General features: G+C 37.2%; 1 protein-coding gene across 1 annotated transcript; it reads right to left on the bottom strand.

The window, feature by feature from the left end:
• Positions 1-835: 835 nt before the first annotated feature.
• Positions 836-16,508, bottom strand: LOC139981209 (cell cycle checkpoint control protein RAD9A-like). Its single transcript, XM_071993419.1, has 12 exons — positions 16,188-16,508; positions 15,235-15,305; positions 14,444-14,599; positions 12,039-12,153; positions 10,944-11,043; positions 9,422-9,635; positions 8,745-8,809; positions 7,578-7,721; positions 6,905-6,985; positions 5,909-5,976; positions 5,023-5,345; positions 836-4,033 (listed from the first exon to the last, which is right to left on the bottom strand). The coding sequence occupies exons 1-12, from the start codon at positions 16,219-16,221 to the stop codon at positions 3,902-3,904; spliced, it is 1,503 nt and encodes a 500-aa protein (XP_071849520.1). The 5' UTR covers positions 16,222-16,508; the 3' UTR covers positions 836-3,901.
• Between the last annotated feature and the right edge of the window lie 12 nt (positions 16,509-16,520).

Raw genomic sequence — 16,520 nt, 5'->3', positions numbered from 1 at the left:
GAACCCAAATGATGTAATCGGTAGTTCCGTATGCGGTTAGAAATTTCTGATCGACTCGGTTCAAGTCCAGGGTGAGTGATCGCTGGCAAAAGGACTTCACCGGCACCCCTCCCCCTGACAAGATTCCCAAGCGGACAAGGGTATTCGCCGGCACCCCTCCCCCTGACAAGGTTCCCAAGCGAATTCGCCGGCACCCTTCTGTGGAGAAATTGTTTTATAAAAGCAGCAAGTCCAAACAACTGGATCTTTAAATATTTGAAAAAGGGAACCCAGCAGCTCCCACCTAATGGTCTAGTGGTAGAGAAATAGTTTTGGCAGCAGAAGGTCCCTGGTTCAATCCCAACTACTGCTTTCTTTTCCTCAATATACATCCTACCTTGTTTAGCAGCTTGCAGAAAACTCATCAATAAAATGTTTAAAAAAAATTCAATACATGTATCAATAAAATACATCCACTTTATTTATTTAGACCAAAGCATTCCATAGCAAGTGAATTAATCATTCCTCAGATTCAGAGAGTTGTTAGAGAAGGATTACATTTGCTTCTAATATATTTAAGGTTAATAGTGGATACTTTGAACATGAACCTGGATCTTTTTCATGCCAAATCTGTTCATGGACAGGACTTTCCTCTAGCTCAATCACCATCCTTATCATGTCCCGAAACAAAATGTTCCAATCAAAATAATCTCATCACAGTCAGCAACATAGTACAGAGGTGTAGAATTACCATGAAATTTTTTGAGCAAACTAACGCATAATAACTTCCAAGTCATTTCTCCTCTCCCCCTACCTCCTCCCAGACCACCTCCTTCAACTCCCACCCCCACCCCACCCCCACCCCACATATGCATTACTCCATTATCTCAGCAAGAGTATATACACACACCTGTGTACTTTTGAGCATTTTGGAACAAAAGATGTTCATATGTAGGATTTACTTCACTGCATGGATATTAATTACTCATATTTGAGTCAAAAATTCAACAAATGTTGCAATTTCATCATAATGATTGTCAATATTACATCAATGCAGACATTTCGACTTAAAAGCCACTTCCATGTATTATTCTGCATCACTTTGCTGATCCGAAACAAATGCAAAGAATTAAATGATTGCAGAAAATATATCAAAAGATTATTGTCAAAAATGCATGTATGTCCATCATACAAATGACTGGAATTGTTTCTCCTTCTAGCAACTCCCTCCCTGGTAAGTATAACATAGTGGAAAAAAAAGGGCGGGACAAAATGCAAAACTGCATTGTGACTTCGATGATGTAACATGAGCAATTTTCTTCATGAATCTGAAGTAATGTATAGTGAGGGTGTACAACATACTTGATCTTAGTAATACAGTGAATTGGCGGAAAAATGCGGAAAAAGCTCATGTCTGTAAATATTCTTATTTCCTCCCCCAATGATGCACAAAACATCAAAGTGGAGCCCCATCTCGAGGGGTACCGAGAGTTCTTCAAGCCACAGAAAGAGTTCTCTGCCTCCGAGAAACCTGTTCTGTGAGAAGCTCAAGAGAAATGAAACATCTTTGCCTATGGATGCTCCGTAACCATGCAGGATTTGTTTACAGTGAGAGTTGCTGTGACAACCATCAACCTCTATCTCAACTCTGTTCAGCACATACTCTTCACATGTTCTCATTCCTGGGAAACATCTGTCAAGTTCTGTCTGCCTTAATACAGTTTAGCATTTGTGCTTTCTTGTTAACTACAGGCTATATGCAAATAGATAGCTTCTTTTTGGCTTTTCTTTTGAAAGAAAATAAACATTTTGAAGCCGATTGTGAATAAATCAATAATTTAAAAAAAAATACATTTTAAAATCTCATTTCACCAGAAAACTAGAGCACCAATGGTGCAGAAGCTCATACCTTTTAAAGCTTAAAAATGTAGGGCCCACAAAACTTTATGGCCCACCAAATTTCAGGCCATTTTTCAGATTCCACAAATTTTGGGCCCATGAGGGATAACCCCCCCCCCTCCGTTAGCAGAACCCTGGCCACACCACTGGCTATAATTCCTATTTTCCCCCTTTAAATCCTATTTTACCCACTCTCTCAAACAATACCACTGACCTACCCTATTAAACTTTCTCCCCTCTACCAGAGCAGACCTGAAGCACTCCTTGCCAAAATTTTGGCTGGCTGCCTACATACCTCAAGCTCAAAGACTTCTAAGAATCGGCAAGTGCTGATTGGCTATAGGGCTCTCACGCTTACAGTTCAACAGTTAATAACAACTCCCAGTCCTGCTTTAATTCCACTAACAGCCTCTGCAGAGCTTAACCACAAATGTAAACAAACACTGCAGAGACTGGGAGACAAATTAAAGGAGCTTTGGCAAAAGGTGAAGGCTCAGATTTTTTTAAACAATGGGGATTAATTGTAATTAACTTTTGACCAAAAATTATTAGGCATCACCTTATTCATACACAATGCAACAATCATCAGTTCAACTTTGAATATGATCCATCAAAATCTTGAGGAGATTGAGATATTTGAAAATATTACAAAGAATGACCCCCGATGACCCCCTAAATGACATTTGACCTCAATTTTCCGAACACCCCTCGTAACTCTCATCCCGAGGAACATTGTGACCAAGTTTCATTATAACTGGCCATGCACTGTACGAACAGGAGCAATTTGAAAATATAGGGACGCGGCCCGGGCCACAAAAGACCCCTAGTTGATCTTTGATCTCAAATTCATGAACACCCTGAAGGTAAAACTTCCATAGTACTATCGTGACAAACCCTCAACATTGTACCATGGAATCTGTAGGAGAAGAAGCATTTTGCGTATTTCCACAAAATGGCCCATTATGGCCCACAGGTGACTTTTGACCCCAAATTTCGGACAATCTCTGATGGCCCTATACCCAATGGTCCTTGTGTCCAAGTTTCATGAAATTCCATCAAACACTGTGCGAGTGGGAGCGTTTTTACCAATTGTTGACGAATAGAATGATAGAGTGATAGACGCTGCACTGTAACAATAGCTCACACTAGCATGCTGGTATGAGCTAAAAAGAAGGAAAACAATTTAAAATGTTTGCACCTTGACTTCAATACTGAACCAGTGAACCAACAATTTACAGTAGTTATGGTTAAAATGATACAGGCACAGCACTTCCAATGTCTTAATTTTCATTCCTTTATTACAGTTTTGTTGCAATTTGTACATGACTCAGTATTTCCCGATTAAGACTCATTTTGAATAGAGTTTTACATTAGTCCTTTGAGGCATTTTCTGTCATTTTGAAAATCCCAGATCCACATGTAGCAAGATGTCTGTCCAAAAATTAAGAAAACTCACAGGAGTAGTATCATCCCTTTATGTAATGCCTTTCAAATATTAGCATCCTGCACTTTCTAAAAGTTTTCCCAAAAATTATTTACAGGTTCTATGTGGAAAGGACTTATAATTGATTTCAAATCCAGAAGTTCATATTATGACAGGTACATCTCTTCGTAACGAAATATCTTCCAAGACACGCAAGAAAAATGTTTAAAATCTTCAATACCTTTGTGACAAATTCTCGTCTTACAGTATTTGTGGCAACATTGCTGATACGAATATTCATCTGGCGTGGTTTAGCGATGCAATCAATCTTCAAGAGGATAAAATTGCTCTGCAAAAGCAATGAAATCCCTTATAAGCAAACTTTGTAACAAAGCCATAGCCTTAGTAGTTCATTATCATCATAATTCACCAAAGTTGCCATGCAGTTAACTGTTAAGTCCTAAATTCTTTCCCGGAGGTTCTTAAATTTATCATGACGACGTTCATCAAAGATATCGCTGCCAGTAGAGGAGACTAGAGAGATCTTCTACAGATTATTCGCTGTTTAGGAATGTGTAACAAGTTGGAAAGACAGGTAAGCTAGTCGTCATCGTCAGAGTCAGAGTCAGCAGCGAGGACTCTGGATTTTGAGAGCTCTGCTGCATTCTCTTCAACATCTCTCGAGGAGCCAGCCGCTTGGGACTGAGTGGATCCAAAAAACATTGACTTGAACTGAGAAGAAAAGAAGAGAAGAACAAAATGAACCAAACAAAAGAGAAAGCAAATAAACAATCAAACACTGGAAGTAATTAATTTCAAATGGTATGGTAATGTACTGAGAGCATAAGTGACTACTACAATGAATGATAACAATATATATTACTCACACAATTTAGAATAATTTTTAAAACGCCTCAAACTAAACAAAATAACAGCAAAGGCATTTTACTCTACAAATGTAGCAAGTCTTATCAATGCTTTCATACTATACAATATACACATATTATTGCATACATTATGCTAGACAATATGCACATATTATTGCATGTATACTATACAATATGCACATATTATTGCATACATTATACTATACAATATGCACATATTATTGCATACATTATACTAGACAATAAACACATATCATTGCATACATTATACTATACAATATACACATACATTGTACTATAGATACTATATACACATATTGCATACATTATACTATACAATATACACATATTGCATACATTATACTATACAATATACACATATTATTGCATACAATATACTAGACAATAAACACATATCATTGCATACATTATACTATACAATATACACATACATTGTACTATAGATACTATATACACATATCATTGCATACATTATACTATACAATATTTATACACATATCATTGCATACATTATACTATAAAATATACACATATCATTGCATACATTATACTATACAATATACACATACATTATACTATACAATATACACATATTATTGCATACATGATACTATACAATATGTACATATTATTGCATACATTATACTATACAATATACACATACATTGTATTATGCAATATACATATATTATTGCATACATTATACTATACAATATACACATACATTTTACTATGTAATATATAATATACACACATTTTTGCATACATTATACTTCACGGCTGAGTTTAGCACAGCTCTGCATAACCACATACCTTCTTGGACGGAGGTGTATTTGGCACAAAGTCAAAGTCGTCATCATCATCATCACTGTTTGCTCCTGATCCCCTGTCTCTGATTGGAGAAGTTCTCAGTCTATGTTCTTCAGCCTCTTGATCAGCATCACCCATGAAGTTAGCCAGGAAGGTACTGTTGACTTCAGAAACGGCTTCTTTCACCCCATTGCCCTGAGGGGTAGAAATATCTTGAGGGGCAGACATGTCTTGAGGGGGGAGTCTTAACCTGTCGGCAAAAGAGTTCACAGGGAAGACTGGTGATCCTGCAGAGGTCCTCGGTGGTTGGTCATTGTTTCCTTTCTCTGTTTAAACAAAAGAAAACGCAAGGACTTTACAACGACCGAACTGGATACAGTACCCCAAATTACCTGCATTGCATGATGAAATGAAACATGTGGTAAAGGATAAGGTGTCAGAGTTTTCAAATTTTGCTACCAACAATCACTCCTGAGATGACCCAGTTTTATGAGAGATGAGAATAAACTCCCTGTATTTGGCCAATGTTTATTGCTGCGTTGCAGCTCAGATGAACCAAGCTATTTCATTAAGAGAAAGAAAAGCTATTTCAACCAGAGAAAAGAAACTAATAGAGATGATAAAATTTTGAATATTCAGAGCCATGGAACATCACCACACTTTCTACACCAAACTCATTTTTTAATAACACTACACTTACTGACCAAATTAGATACAACCCTCACAACATTTTTGAGAAAGAACTTTCTTAGAGAAAAATGGTTTAGTTATTGGCTTAGTAATGGCTTAGTTATAGTTATATATTACGGTTTTGAGTATATATATATAGATAAAATTATATATATATGTATACATAAAAATATATATATATATATGAAAGAATGCCTACCTTGAGGTCCATGAGGGTGCCAGCCTGTCTCGTCTGGGAATTCAACATCCTCTTTGATTGGTCTGCTCCTAAAATGAAGGACAGCAAATGGTTTGATAGACATTTACACTTTCACAAGGTTAACTAAAAATGATTTAACCCAAGTTCTCCAGGGTAAACACAAGTATGATATAATTCTTTCACCCTGAATAGTTCACCAAATAAAAAACAGATGTAATATATTAATTTATGAAGGCATGTCTGTGTTAGGCAGCAGCATGAGAGGAAGGGAGGGGATTTGGGGATTGAGGTAGGCAAAGGTAAGGGAAAGGGTTGGTGTAGAATGGAAGGTGGGTATAGGGAAAGATGGAGAGTGGAGAAGAGAAGAAAGAAAAGGTTGCTCAATTAAAACTGAATTGAGTGCAACTGTGTGAAACTATATATACTACATTTATACACATTACACATTTAGTGTACAGAATCAAATGAAACTTCTCTGTGCATAGCTTTGAGGATTCTCATATTTTGATATATCACAACCAAGTCAATAATTAATATAATTATTGTTTCTTCCTTTAAAGCGACACTGTCGAATGCAAGCACAGCTTTAAACGTTTTACACCAGAGAAATGGTTCAACCACAACACAGAAGCAGCTATCACTCGAATGATAAGATTGCACTTGTCACCAAGTACACTTAAGCACTTACATTATACTTTGTTTGGACACTTGTCACCAAGTACACTTATACACTAACGTTATACTTTGTTTGGACACTATGAAGCGTATTTTCTAAATCATTCTGATGCAAATATCTACTAATTAGGTCTAACTTATCACTGACAGTTCCAGCTGACTTTATTACACATTGCACACTACACGACAAAATACATCTCCTATTGAAAGTGATGACAACGTAATGTTCTCATGAATGTAATGTCAAGTTGTTATATGTAACCAACTGCTTAAGAACATGAGCACAATACATCACAGCCGTGATTCCTCCCAGTAACGTACCTCTCTCCCTGCCCTTCACGGTCGGCATGCTTAGTGGATCTCTTTCTTCCGGTAGTTGCAGATGAAGCCGATGGTTTGGTACTGTTAGAGAAAACAAAGAGAGACAGTGGATCATCTTTGTTGCATTGATAAGGACCTCTGAACAATTTTATGCATAGAGCTTTGTCAAAGTGACAATGGCAGCAGTTCATTTGCATTAACATTAACTGTTCCTTAAATAACATTTGACCATATTGTTTCACAACCTAACAAAACACTTTAAAGTATATCTTTCACAGTTTTGCATATATCAACTTCTTCAGGGCTTTAATTGTCAAAACATCAGGTTCAAATAGTTGTCATAGTGACACAGGTGGAACAAGACCTCTCACTAAACTTTGGTGACAACTATTTTTCTCTCATTATTTAAATTAACTCACGCATACCGTATTTAAACAAAACAAATGTTACCATAACTCTGGAAGCTAATATTCATATTTCTTGCTAGTGTTTTTTCACATCACAAAAATGTTCTCTCATTTCATTACAAAGCATTTCAAAGTTAAACAAAAAGTGATGTAGAATTTGTTTCCGAACTATTTAATTCAAACGATAAGACCTACGTATGTGATCTCCCAGATTTATAGATGTAGAATTTGTTTCTGAACTAATTAAATCAAATAATATGACCTACGTATGTGATCTCCCAGATATCTTTCTTTGTGATGTAGATGGTTGAGTTTGTTGAGAGGATTGGCTGGCTCCAATGTCTGCTAGAGTAGCAAGAACAAATGTTCCCTCAAGGCTTCCTTCACTCTCAAAGGAGAACACAATCGGCCTTCAGATAAAAGTTAAAAAACACAACCAAATTAGTTGAAACATGTCATCTTGATTGATCTACAACAGGGGGAGGATGAAGGTTAGGGAGGGGGGTTAGGAGGAGATGGGTGGAGGGGAGGAAGTTTAAGAAGATAAACAGGGTGAGTGAAACCTGATACAAAAATTTCTATGTGTAAAAGTAAGTTGGCCTGATGTTTCGATCCAAGCAGGATCTTCATCAAAGGCTAAATGACAAGTAACAGTAACAGAAGGGACAAAAACACGCACAGAATACAGACAGGTTAATGAGCATGGTGAACACAAAGATATAGATGTAAGGGGATTAGTAGACAAGGGATTAGTAGACAAGGGATGGAGAGAAGAAAGAAAGAAACCAAAAGAAACAATTTCTAGAAACAATTTCTAGTTTACAAAGATATTTCAAAGAGGGAAACAACTGTTAAAAGTTAGAAGGCATTGTGATTTGATCCTAGGGGAATCTGCAGGGATAAACTAAAACAGAACCAGACACAAGTAAATAGACAGATGAAAAGACAAGTCATTTGGAATATCTAAATATAGATAAAGTTTTATTAGAGAGAACAATGGGCAGTGAGAAGACAAGAGATAGGAGAGGAAAGGGCTAGACGAGAACAAACAATAGATGTTTGCCAGATGATGAGTGTGTACTGGGTGTTGCAATGTGACTATGTACATAGAAAATGTGAACAAATGTATCTATAAATTGTACAAATCTGTGGTTGGTATCCCTATCATAATTGTGCACACTTCTCAATACTGGGGTGTTACAAGTAGTAAAGATTTACACAGATACCTGACTTACAAAATGGATCAACATAAAAGCTAATGATATTTAAGAACATTCCTTTTCAGAGAGGCCTAACAAAGCCTTTAAATTTTCCAAGCACATTTCACAAACACTTCAAGGATGAAATAGCCATGATTGCTTTTAATCTTGTTATATTCAAAGATTTGCTGTTCCCAAGAAATATTTAAAACAATATTATTCCAAAAAACTTACTTTCCTGTCGTCTCGAAACGAATGTTTAGCGGCAATCGAACGGTGTCCGATAAAGACAAAATGGCCTGCAAAGTGGAGAACATGGAAGCAGGTAATTTTGATGGAAACTAACTAATGTTTGTAAAATCGTTAACCTGTCATAACATTGTTTATAACATTAAATGGTGAAGAATGGAGTATGAATGTAAACAAATGTCATAAAGGAAAAATTGCTAGAAATGCGGTTAGAAAGTAACAAGTTAAATCAGCATTAAAAATCCGCTTCAAAAGATAGATTGACCAAAATTTTAGGCTTCAATTCTAGGCCTGTCTTTGGTGAATTCCCACAACCTCCTCTCACTCCTCCACATTCCCATAACTTCTCTCGTGCATTTCGTTCCACAAATTTCACAAGTTCATTGTTTTTCCCCAGCATAATGGCACTTTGTATTATTAAACATATTCTTCATTTCAAGAACAGGGTACTTTTTATATACAACTTTTCTTTAAAATATTTTCAAACAAAACGTCACCTCTCAAAAAAAAAAGAAAAAAGGGGGGCACAGTTTAAATTACCAAAATATTAGAAGATGGTTACTTCTTACCAGAAAAAAAATAAAAAGGGTGAGGGAGGGGGACATATGCTCAATTTCTCCCTGCCTCTGTTGCACCTTGGTCTACATTGCAGAAATAGTCACCTTGAATTCCTTTAGACAGAAGGTGACCTCAGTATCGACACCGATTCTGTACTCTGAAAACTCCTGAGGTGGAAGCTTGAGTTCCGAGTGGGTGACTCTGCCAGGTTCTGCTTCATCCTCCACATAATTTCTGAAGCTCAGCTCGGTCGGATTCACTGTCATGGTAACCTCTTCCTGCTGTGGTTTGAAACTCGTTGAAACAATTCCCAGAGCTCTGTCAGGACATGAAGAAGATAACAGCGAGGGGAGGATAATGTTTACGAGTTTTTATAGATTGTCACAAAAATATTCAGATTAAACATGCTTATTTATAATTGAGTCTTATTGGTGTACTTTTGAAATAATTTGAACTAGACCTATCCATACTGTTGAAATTTAAAGGAAGCTGTAACCCATTTATACCAAAACATAATAAAAACATATATGATTTATATCTTTCTCAGAATAGACTTGTCACAAGCATACACAAGCAACAACCAAAAGGAAATTCTATGTGTACAGTTAATGAACAGAAATTAGATTAACATGACTGGATGTACATGTGTAGATGAAAGTATATTTATGACACAAGCAAAGGATCATTGATGTTACATAATTAATGGCTGACCAGCATCAAGTACTTGCTTCTATCCAAAACCAAACAGCAGTTTGAGTGCAGCATTGACCAAACTTTAGGATATAAAAAAATCATTCACCAAAATATAAACAACATCTCAAAGTTTGTTATCCATTGTTGGCATCTGACAAGCGTGCAGTAGTTTGTCATCATATATATAACTACCTAAGCGGAACTATCATTATTTTTTTTTATCAGATTAAGATTTTTATTCGACATACAAGGACAAATTTAAGCAAGTGATATGATGCAAACTGTTTTTGGCTTATTTTGAAACAAAACATTTTACAATACAATGGTACAGTGAGTACAAGATATTTTGTGACTTTGTTGCACTGAGGGTCACAGGAGATTTTTACAATCACAAGAAATCCTGTTACTTTTGAAAAATAAACAAATATCTACACTTAATGTAAGACAACCTGCCTTTTATAGCAGATCCATTACAGGTGAAGCTAACCTTGGGACAAGAATTGCAAGGATAAAGCCTCCTCCTAAATTGAATCCCCAGGGGAAGCCTGTTATGCATGTATGCATGGTATAAAATGTAATATTGTTTGATCTTATAAATCTAGTTACGAGCTTGATGAACATTTTACATTCATCTCAGATATAGGTGCTTTGAAGCATTCAAGAGAAACCTTGCAGAGGCCTAGCAGGAAGCCAGCTTGCAGGAAGTGAAATAATCTGTTACAGTTATGTATTTTGGTTTTTTTTTATTAACAAAGAACCAGCGGCTTTTAAGTCTGATCATATGAACAGAACCATTCATCTCCCAAATCAAGCGAAGATTGTATCATATAAGAAGGATACACGAGAGCGTATTGGTGCCATACTTTGCAATTCTACCAATTAATAGTTACACTGCTTATCGAGCTGTGCAATTCCTTCTCCGCAATAACATACCTTGAATCTGCAATGATGTGATTCGGACTCAATTCCTTGGCAAAGACCGCTTGCAATGTTTCCGTTTCTTGGTATGTCAGACTGAACGTCTTAGTTATGCCTGTATGTATAGGGGAAGTTAGGAAAGATGTGTATTAACTGTTTAAAGGCAATGTAGTTATGCCTGTTGGTAAAGGGGAAGTTAGGAAAGATGTGTATTAACTATTTAAAGGCAATGTGCTAAAAGGCATTGAAAACTCGCCATGTGCGGCCATCTGAAAAATTAAACTTTCCATTGCTTGCAAGTGACGTTTTGTTCGTGTCGCTACAAAATGCAGACAGTAATGAAACGTGGTACCTTGTTATCTTTAGCTGGACCTGAGATGTCCATCGCTGTATCGTTTGCACACTGTGCTGTGGGTATTGACCGCAGCTGTATGTACTGACTGTACACTAGTGTCTAATTACCGACAGTAGCAAGCTGTGTGTGTATTTTCTGGGATCGATGGTGGTGTCTAACACTACTGTTACACCTCATTCGAAACTAGGTCAGATAACCGGCATTAGACGTTACTTTTTGCGCGAGTCTTCACACCCTTTAAAGTTGGATGGTGAAGGGGTTACAGCATTTACTGAAGCCTGGCTGCATACGACTTAATCAGTTGCGCTCCACAATTCACACAATCGTCACTGCTGGTCTGCAGAGGTAATCTCCGTTCTTTGTTTGTTTATTATTATTATTTATCATTATATATTATTATTTAAGCCTATACTGCAGTGGGATTTTAACAGCTGCTGCAACGTGTCTTTTTGACACAGTCTCTAAACAAGATGGAATGGAGGCACTTGATTACCGACCTGTGAACATATTCAAAATCATCACAAATTATTTCCAAATCCTGACATATCTACTTCACTGTCTTCTGATTAGGTAAAAAGAACTAGAATAGAGCACAATTAATTAATAGAATGAGAGTGATTTTAGATATGTAGTTGTTTATGTTATAGTTGACAGACAATTTCACAAAACAGTGTACATTGAATACAAAATTAGAAAGTTACTGTTTGCTTTATATAGTAACTTGACGACCCCGATATAAAATTAGCTGGACTTACCATGTCTACAGTTTAACTGGAAGATCAGTCTACATTCCTGAGCATCCAAGCTTATCAAACATCTGTCCACATTTTTCTCCAGATTGGTGGGAGATTTGAAAATTCGTAGACATGACTAGAAGAAGAAGGTGGACAGATCGGGTTGAAGTATGCATTGAATATAGCAACTACAATACAATATACAACTGATGCAAATCAACTCAGAAACCTGCTTAAAGATCTAGTTATTAAAGGTTATAAAAACTGTAAGATACATCAATTACAAAATGAAAACATGAATATAATTGTCAATGATTAGTATATTTCACTGTATCCACAATATAATTGGAATCACCTTAACTTCTACAGGTAACTTGTTTTACATTTGATATTCACAGAATGTTCATATATATTTGTAAAAGGTGATAGAAGTAAAACTGCAAGGTTAGACACAAAAAAATTCTTTTCTTCACTCTCCAGGGCTCAAAGAGACTATGTGGCAAAACCCCGCTTTAGAACATGCCATTACTTTGTTACCTTAGGAAGGGACAGGGAATCCGGGTAAGGAGTGGTGGATGAGGAATGGACATGCTATTAGCTTGTTACCTTTGGAAGGGACAGGGAATCCAATAAAGGAGTGGTGGATCAGGAATGGACATGCTATTAGCTTGTTACCTTAGGAAGGGGCAGGGAATCCAATAAAGGAGTGGTGGATCAGGAATGGACATGCTATTAGCTTGTTACCTTTGGAAGGGACAGGGAATCCCAGTAAGGATTGGTGGATGAGGAATGGACATGCCTTTACCTTGTTACGTTTGGAAGGGACAGGGACCCCAGTAAGGATTGGTGGATGAGGAATGGACATGCTATTATCTTGTTACCTTTGGAAGGGACAGGGAATCCCAGTAAGGATTGGTGGATGAGGAATGGACATGCTATTATCTTGTTACCTTTGGAAGGGACAGGGAATCCTAGTAAGGAGTGGTGGATCAGGAATGGACATGCTATTATCTTGTTACCTTAGGAAGGGGCAGGGAATCCAATAAAGGAGTGGTGGATGAGGAATGGACACGCTATTAGCTTGTTACCTTTGGAAGGGACAGGGAATCCTAGTAAGGAGTGGTGGATGAGGAATGGACATGCTATTATCTTGTTACCTTTGGAAGGGACAGGGAATCCCAGTAAGGATTGGTGGATGAGGAATGGACATGCTATTAGCTTGTTACCTTTGGAAGGGACAGGGAATCCTAGTAAGGAGTGGTGGATGAGGAATGGACATGCTATTAGCTTGTTACCTTTGGAAGGGACAGGGAATCCTAGTAAGGAGTGGTGGATGAGGAATGGACATGCTATTATCTTGTTACCTTTGGAAGGGACAGGGAATCCCAGTAAGGATTGGTGGATGAGGAATGGACATGCTATTAGCTTGTTACCTTTGGAAGGGACAGGGAATCCAATAAAGGAGTGGTGGATGAGGAATGGACATGCTATTATCTTGTTACCTTTGGAAGGGACAGGGAATCCCAGTAAGGATTGGTGGATGAGAAATGGACATGCTATTAGCTTGTTACCTTTGGAAGGGACAGGGAATCCTAGTAAGGAGTGGTGGATCAGGAATGGACATGCTATTAGCTTGTTACCTTTGGAAGGGACAGGGAATCCTAGTAAGGAGTGGTGGATCAGGAATGGACATGCTATTAGCTTGTTACCTTTGGAAGGGACAGGGAATCCTAGTAAGGAGTGGTGGATGAGGAATGGACATGCTATTAGCTTGTTACCTTTGGAAGGGACAGGGAATCCTAGTAAGGAGTGGTGGATCAGGAATGGACATGCTATTATCTTGTTACCTTTGGAAGGGACAGGTAATCCCAGTAAGGATTGGTGGATGAGGAATGGACATGCTATTAGCTTGTTACCTTTGGAAGGGACAGGGAATCCTAGTAAGGAGTGGTGGATGAGGAATGGACATGCTATTATCTTGTTACCTTTGGAAGGGACAGGGAATCCCAGTAAGGATTGGTGGATGAGGAATGGACACGCTATTAGCTTGTTACCTTTGGAAGGGACAGGGAATCCTAGTAAGGAGTGGTGGATGAGGAATGGACATGCTATTATCTTGTTACCTTTGGAAGGGACAGGGAATCCCAGTAAGGATTGGTGGATGAGAAATGGACATGCTATTAGCTTGTTACCTTTGGAAGGGACAGGGAATCTAAACCACTATATCATTTACAAACTGAGGTTAATAGACAACATCTTTTTGATCCCTGTTCTCATTTGTGATATTTTTCTTTCTATAGTCAAGGGCTGAAAACTGAACTCAGCCAGTTAACCTAAATAATTATGCTAATGAGTGAATATTATCAATATAAATATTCATCATGCAACACCTTTGCTCCTGAATAGTTGTCTATATAGTAATTTACCTTGGCTGTTATCCTGCATCGAAATGATTCCTCCTCCTCGTCTCCAGAGGCGAGCCCATCCCCCGGTGAACGACTCTGATATTTTATGAAGAATGCTGGCGAGAACAGGACATAAGCAAATGCTGACCTTGACGAATTGACCGTCTTTAATGCAAGCTGTAAGAATGAAATAAAATGAAATAATTTTCAAGTTAAGAAATTAATGAAACCGTTGTAGTTACTACAGTCATTACTCTTAGCGAAAGGAGGCTTGATTTATTTCAATTGTCAATGTGATTGACCTTAAAAGATACTGTGCAATAATTGTTTCCCCTTTTTTAGAAAGTTTTTTAAATCATTTGCTTTGAGATAGTGAACCAAATGCATTTGGGCGACAACATGTGGTGAAAATGAAAATAAATTCTTGAAACTATTTGAGGGACAAAGAATCCATAATAGTTATACACAGATTATTTTCATGTGTTTAGCAGATTTACCATCAGGTACATAAAAAAAAACCCAAGAACAATTAAAAATCAAAGAAGAAAGACTTTCATCCTATGTATACCTACACTAAGGGAGAAAGATGGAGTGCTCTGTGCTCACATTCAGTTTGAAATGAAGGTTACTAAAGGACAACTTACCCATTCATTATCAAAGCAGTATGTAAATTAGTTGTAAGGCTTGTTATTGTGTCGATTATAAATAGTTCATACTTTAAGCAATTTTGATTTAATTTTAGTACCTTTCTCTAACTGGTAAATAATATCATTGAGGAAAAAATGATAAAAAACAAGAAAATATCAACTTACACCTTTTTCCAACGGCTCAAGGTAGATATCATCACCAAATCTGGACAGAGCATGGACAGTTTTCCCAAACACTTTAAAAAATAGACAGAGGAACAATCATATGGTACAAAGAAAGTTTGGCAAATTTTCTTAACTGCAAAGTAAATTTTTGCTTCTATCATACGTACCATTTCATAATGGTGAAAATGCTATTGCAGTTAGATACCAAAATGTTGTAATATACACAGAAAGGATTATTGACCATTCTTGTAGTGAAACAAAAATAATGTCATAGTATTTGCAATGTTCATAGTGTGCCCTCACAAGTTTTTTGTTAATTGGGATGCCGCCCTGGCTACACACTCATTTGTAGAAAACAAAAATACATGGCAAAATAAGCTTAACTCAAAAAATGCCATGGAAAATGTATCTCAGAGTCAGAGCCCTAGTGGGGGAAAGCTGCCTGGAAGATGCAGAGCTCTTAAACATTTCTGGTAGACTGGTTCTCTTGTAGTTGTAGGCCTAGCAAGTACAGTATACGCACAAATATTCATTTGAGCTCTAGTTTGGTCAGTTTGGGATAGATGGCCAAGTGAAAAATATAATCTAACAAAATCCTACCCTGACGTTCGGGGCATCACAATAACAACATCAGGCTAATGTTGAAAATCCATGTATCTAGGGTAGGCTTTGCCTTGATCTTTCATTTCATTTTTAGTGGTCCTGCACTTTGTAGTTGCACTGCATGCTAACACAACTTTTCTAGGCAAAACAACTTTTAAGGCTATGACAAGCCTTGGCTACGACTTAGAATAGTTTGCATAGAAATAGTAGTTGAGCTCCATTTACTTGGCAAAGTTAAAGTCCTACATTTGTCGTTTGCCAATAACTTACTGTTTTAGTCACGTAGCCTAGACTAGGCCTAGTCAGGAGTAAGTATTTTTATAAACTTACTTAGTAACGTCGTTAGTTACCTTTCAAATTACTCCCGGGGATCAAGCATTTCATTTTCTTCTGCAACGTTTAACATCATGAAACCTGATAAAAAAATGGTTAGTAAAACTAAGGTCTACCAATGGGTTGGTTCTCCTCTCTTCTTAAAATCCAGTAACTTAGTTTGTTAGAGTTTACTCACAGTCACAGGTTTTATTATTTAATGGCTTGTGCCAAGCGCGCAGGGTTCTTCTTAACTAGAACTAGCACCGGCCAAGAGCACTACAAGTACGTAATGTAGACACATGCAACATGAAACAGACGTATACGCTGTGGCTACTATGTAGAGTTTATGCGTGCACATTTTGATAGTG

The sequence above is a fragment of the Apostichopus japonicus genome, chromosome 15 (genome assembly GCF_037975245.1).
Source record: "Apostichopus japonicus isolate 1M-3 chromosome 15, ASM3797524v1, whole genome shotgun sequence".
In the NCBI taxonomy this organism is placed as follows: Eukaryota; Metazoa; Echinodermata; class Holothuroidea; order Aspidochirotida; family Stichopodidae; genus Apostichopus; species Apostichopus japonicus.
This window is presented reverse-complemented; position numbering and strand designations above follow the sequence as displayed.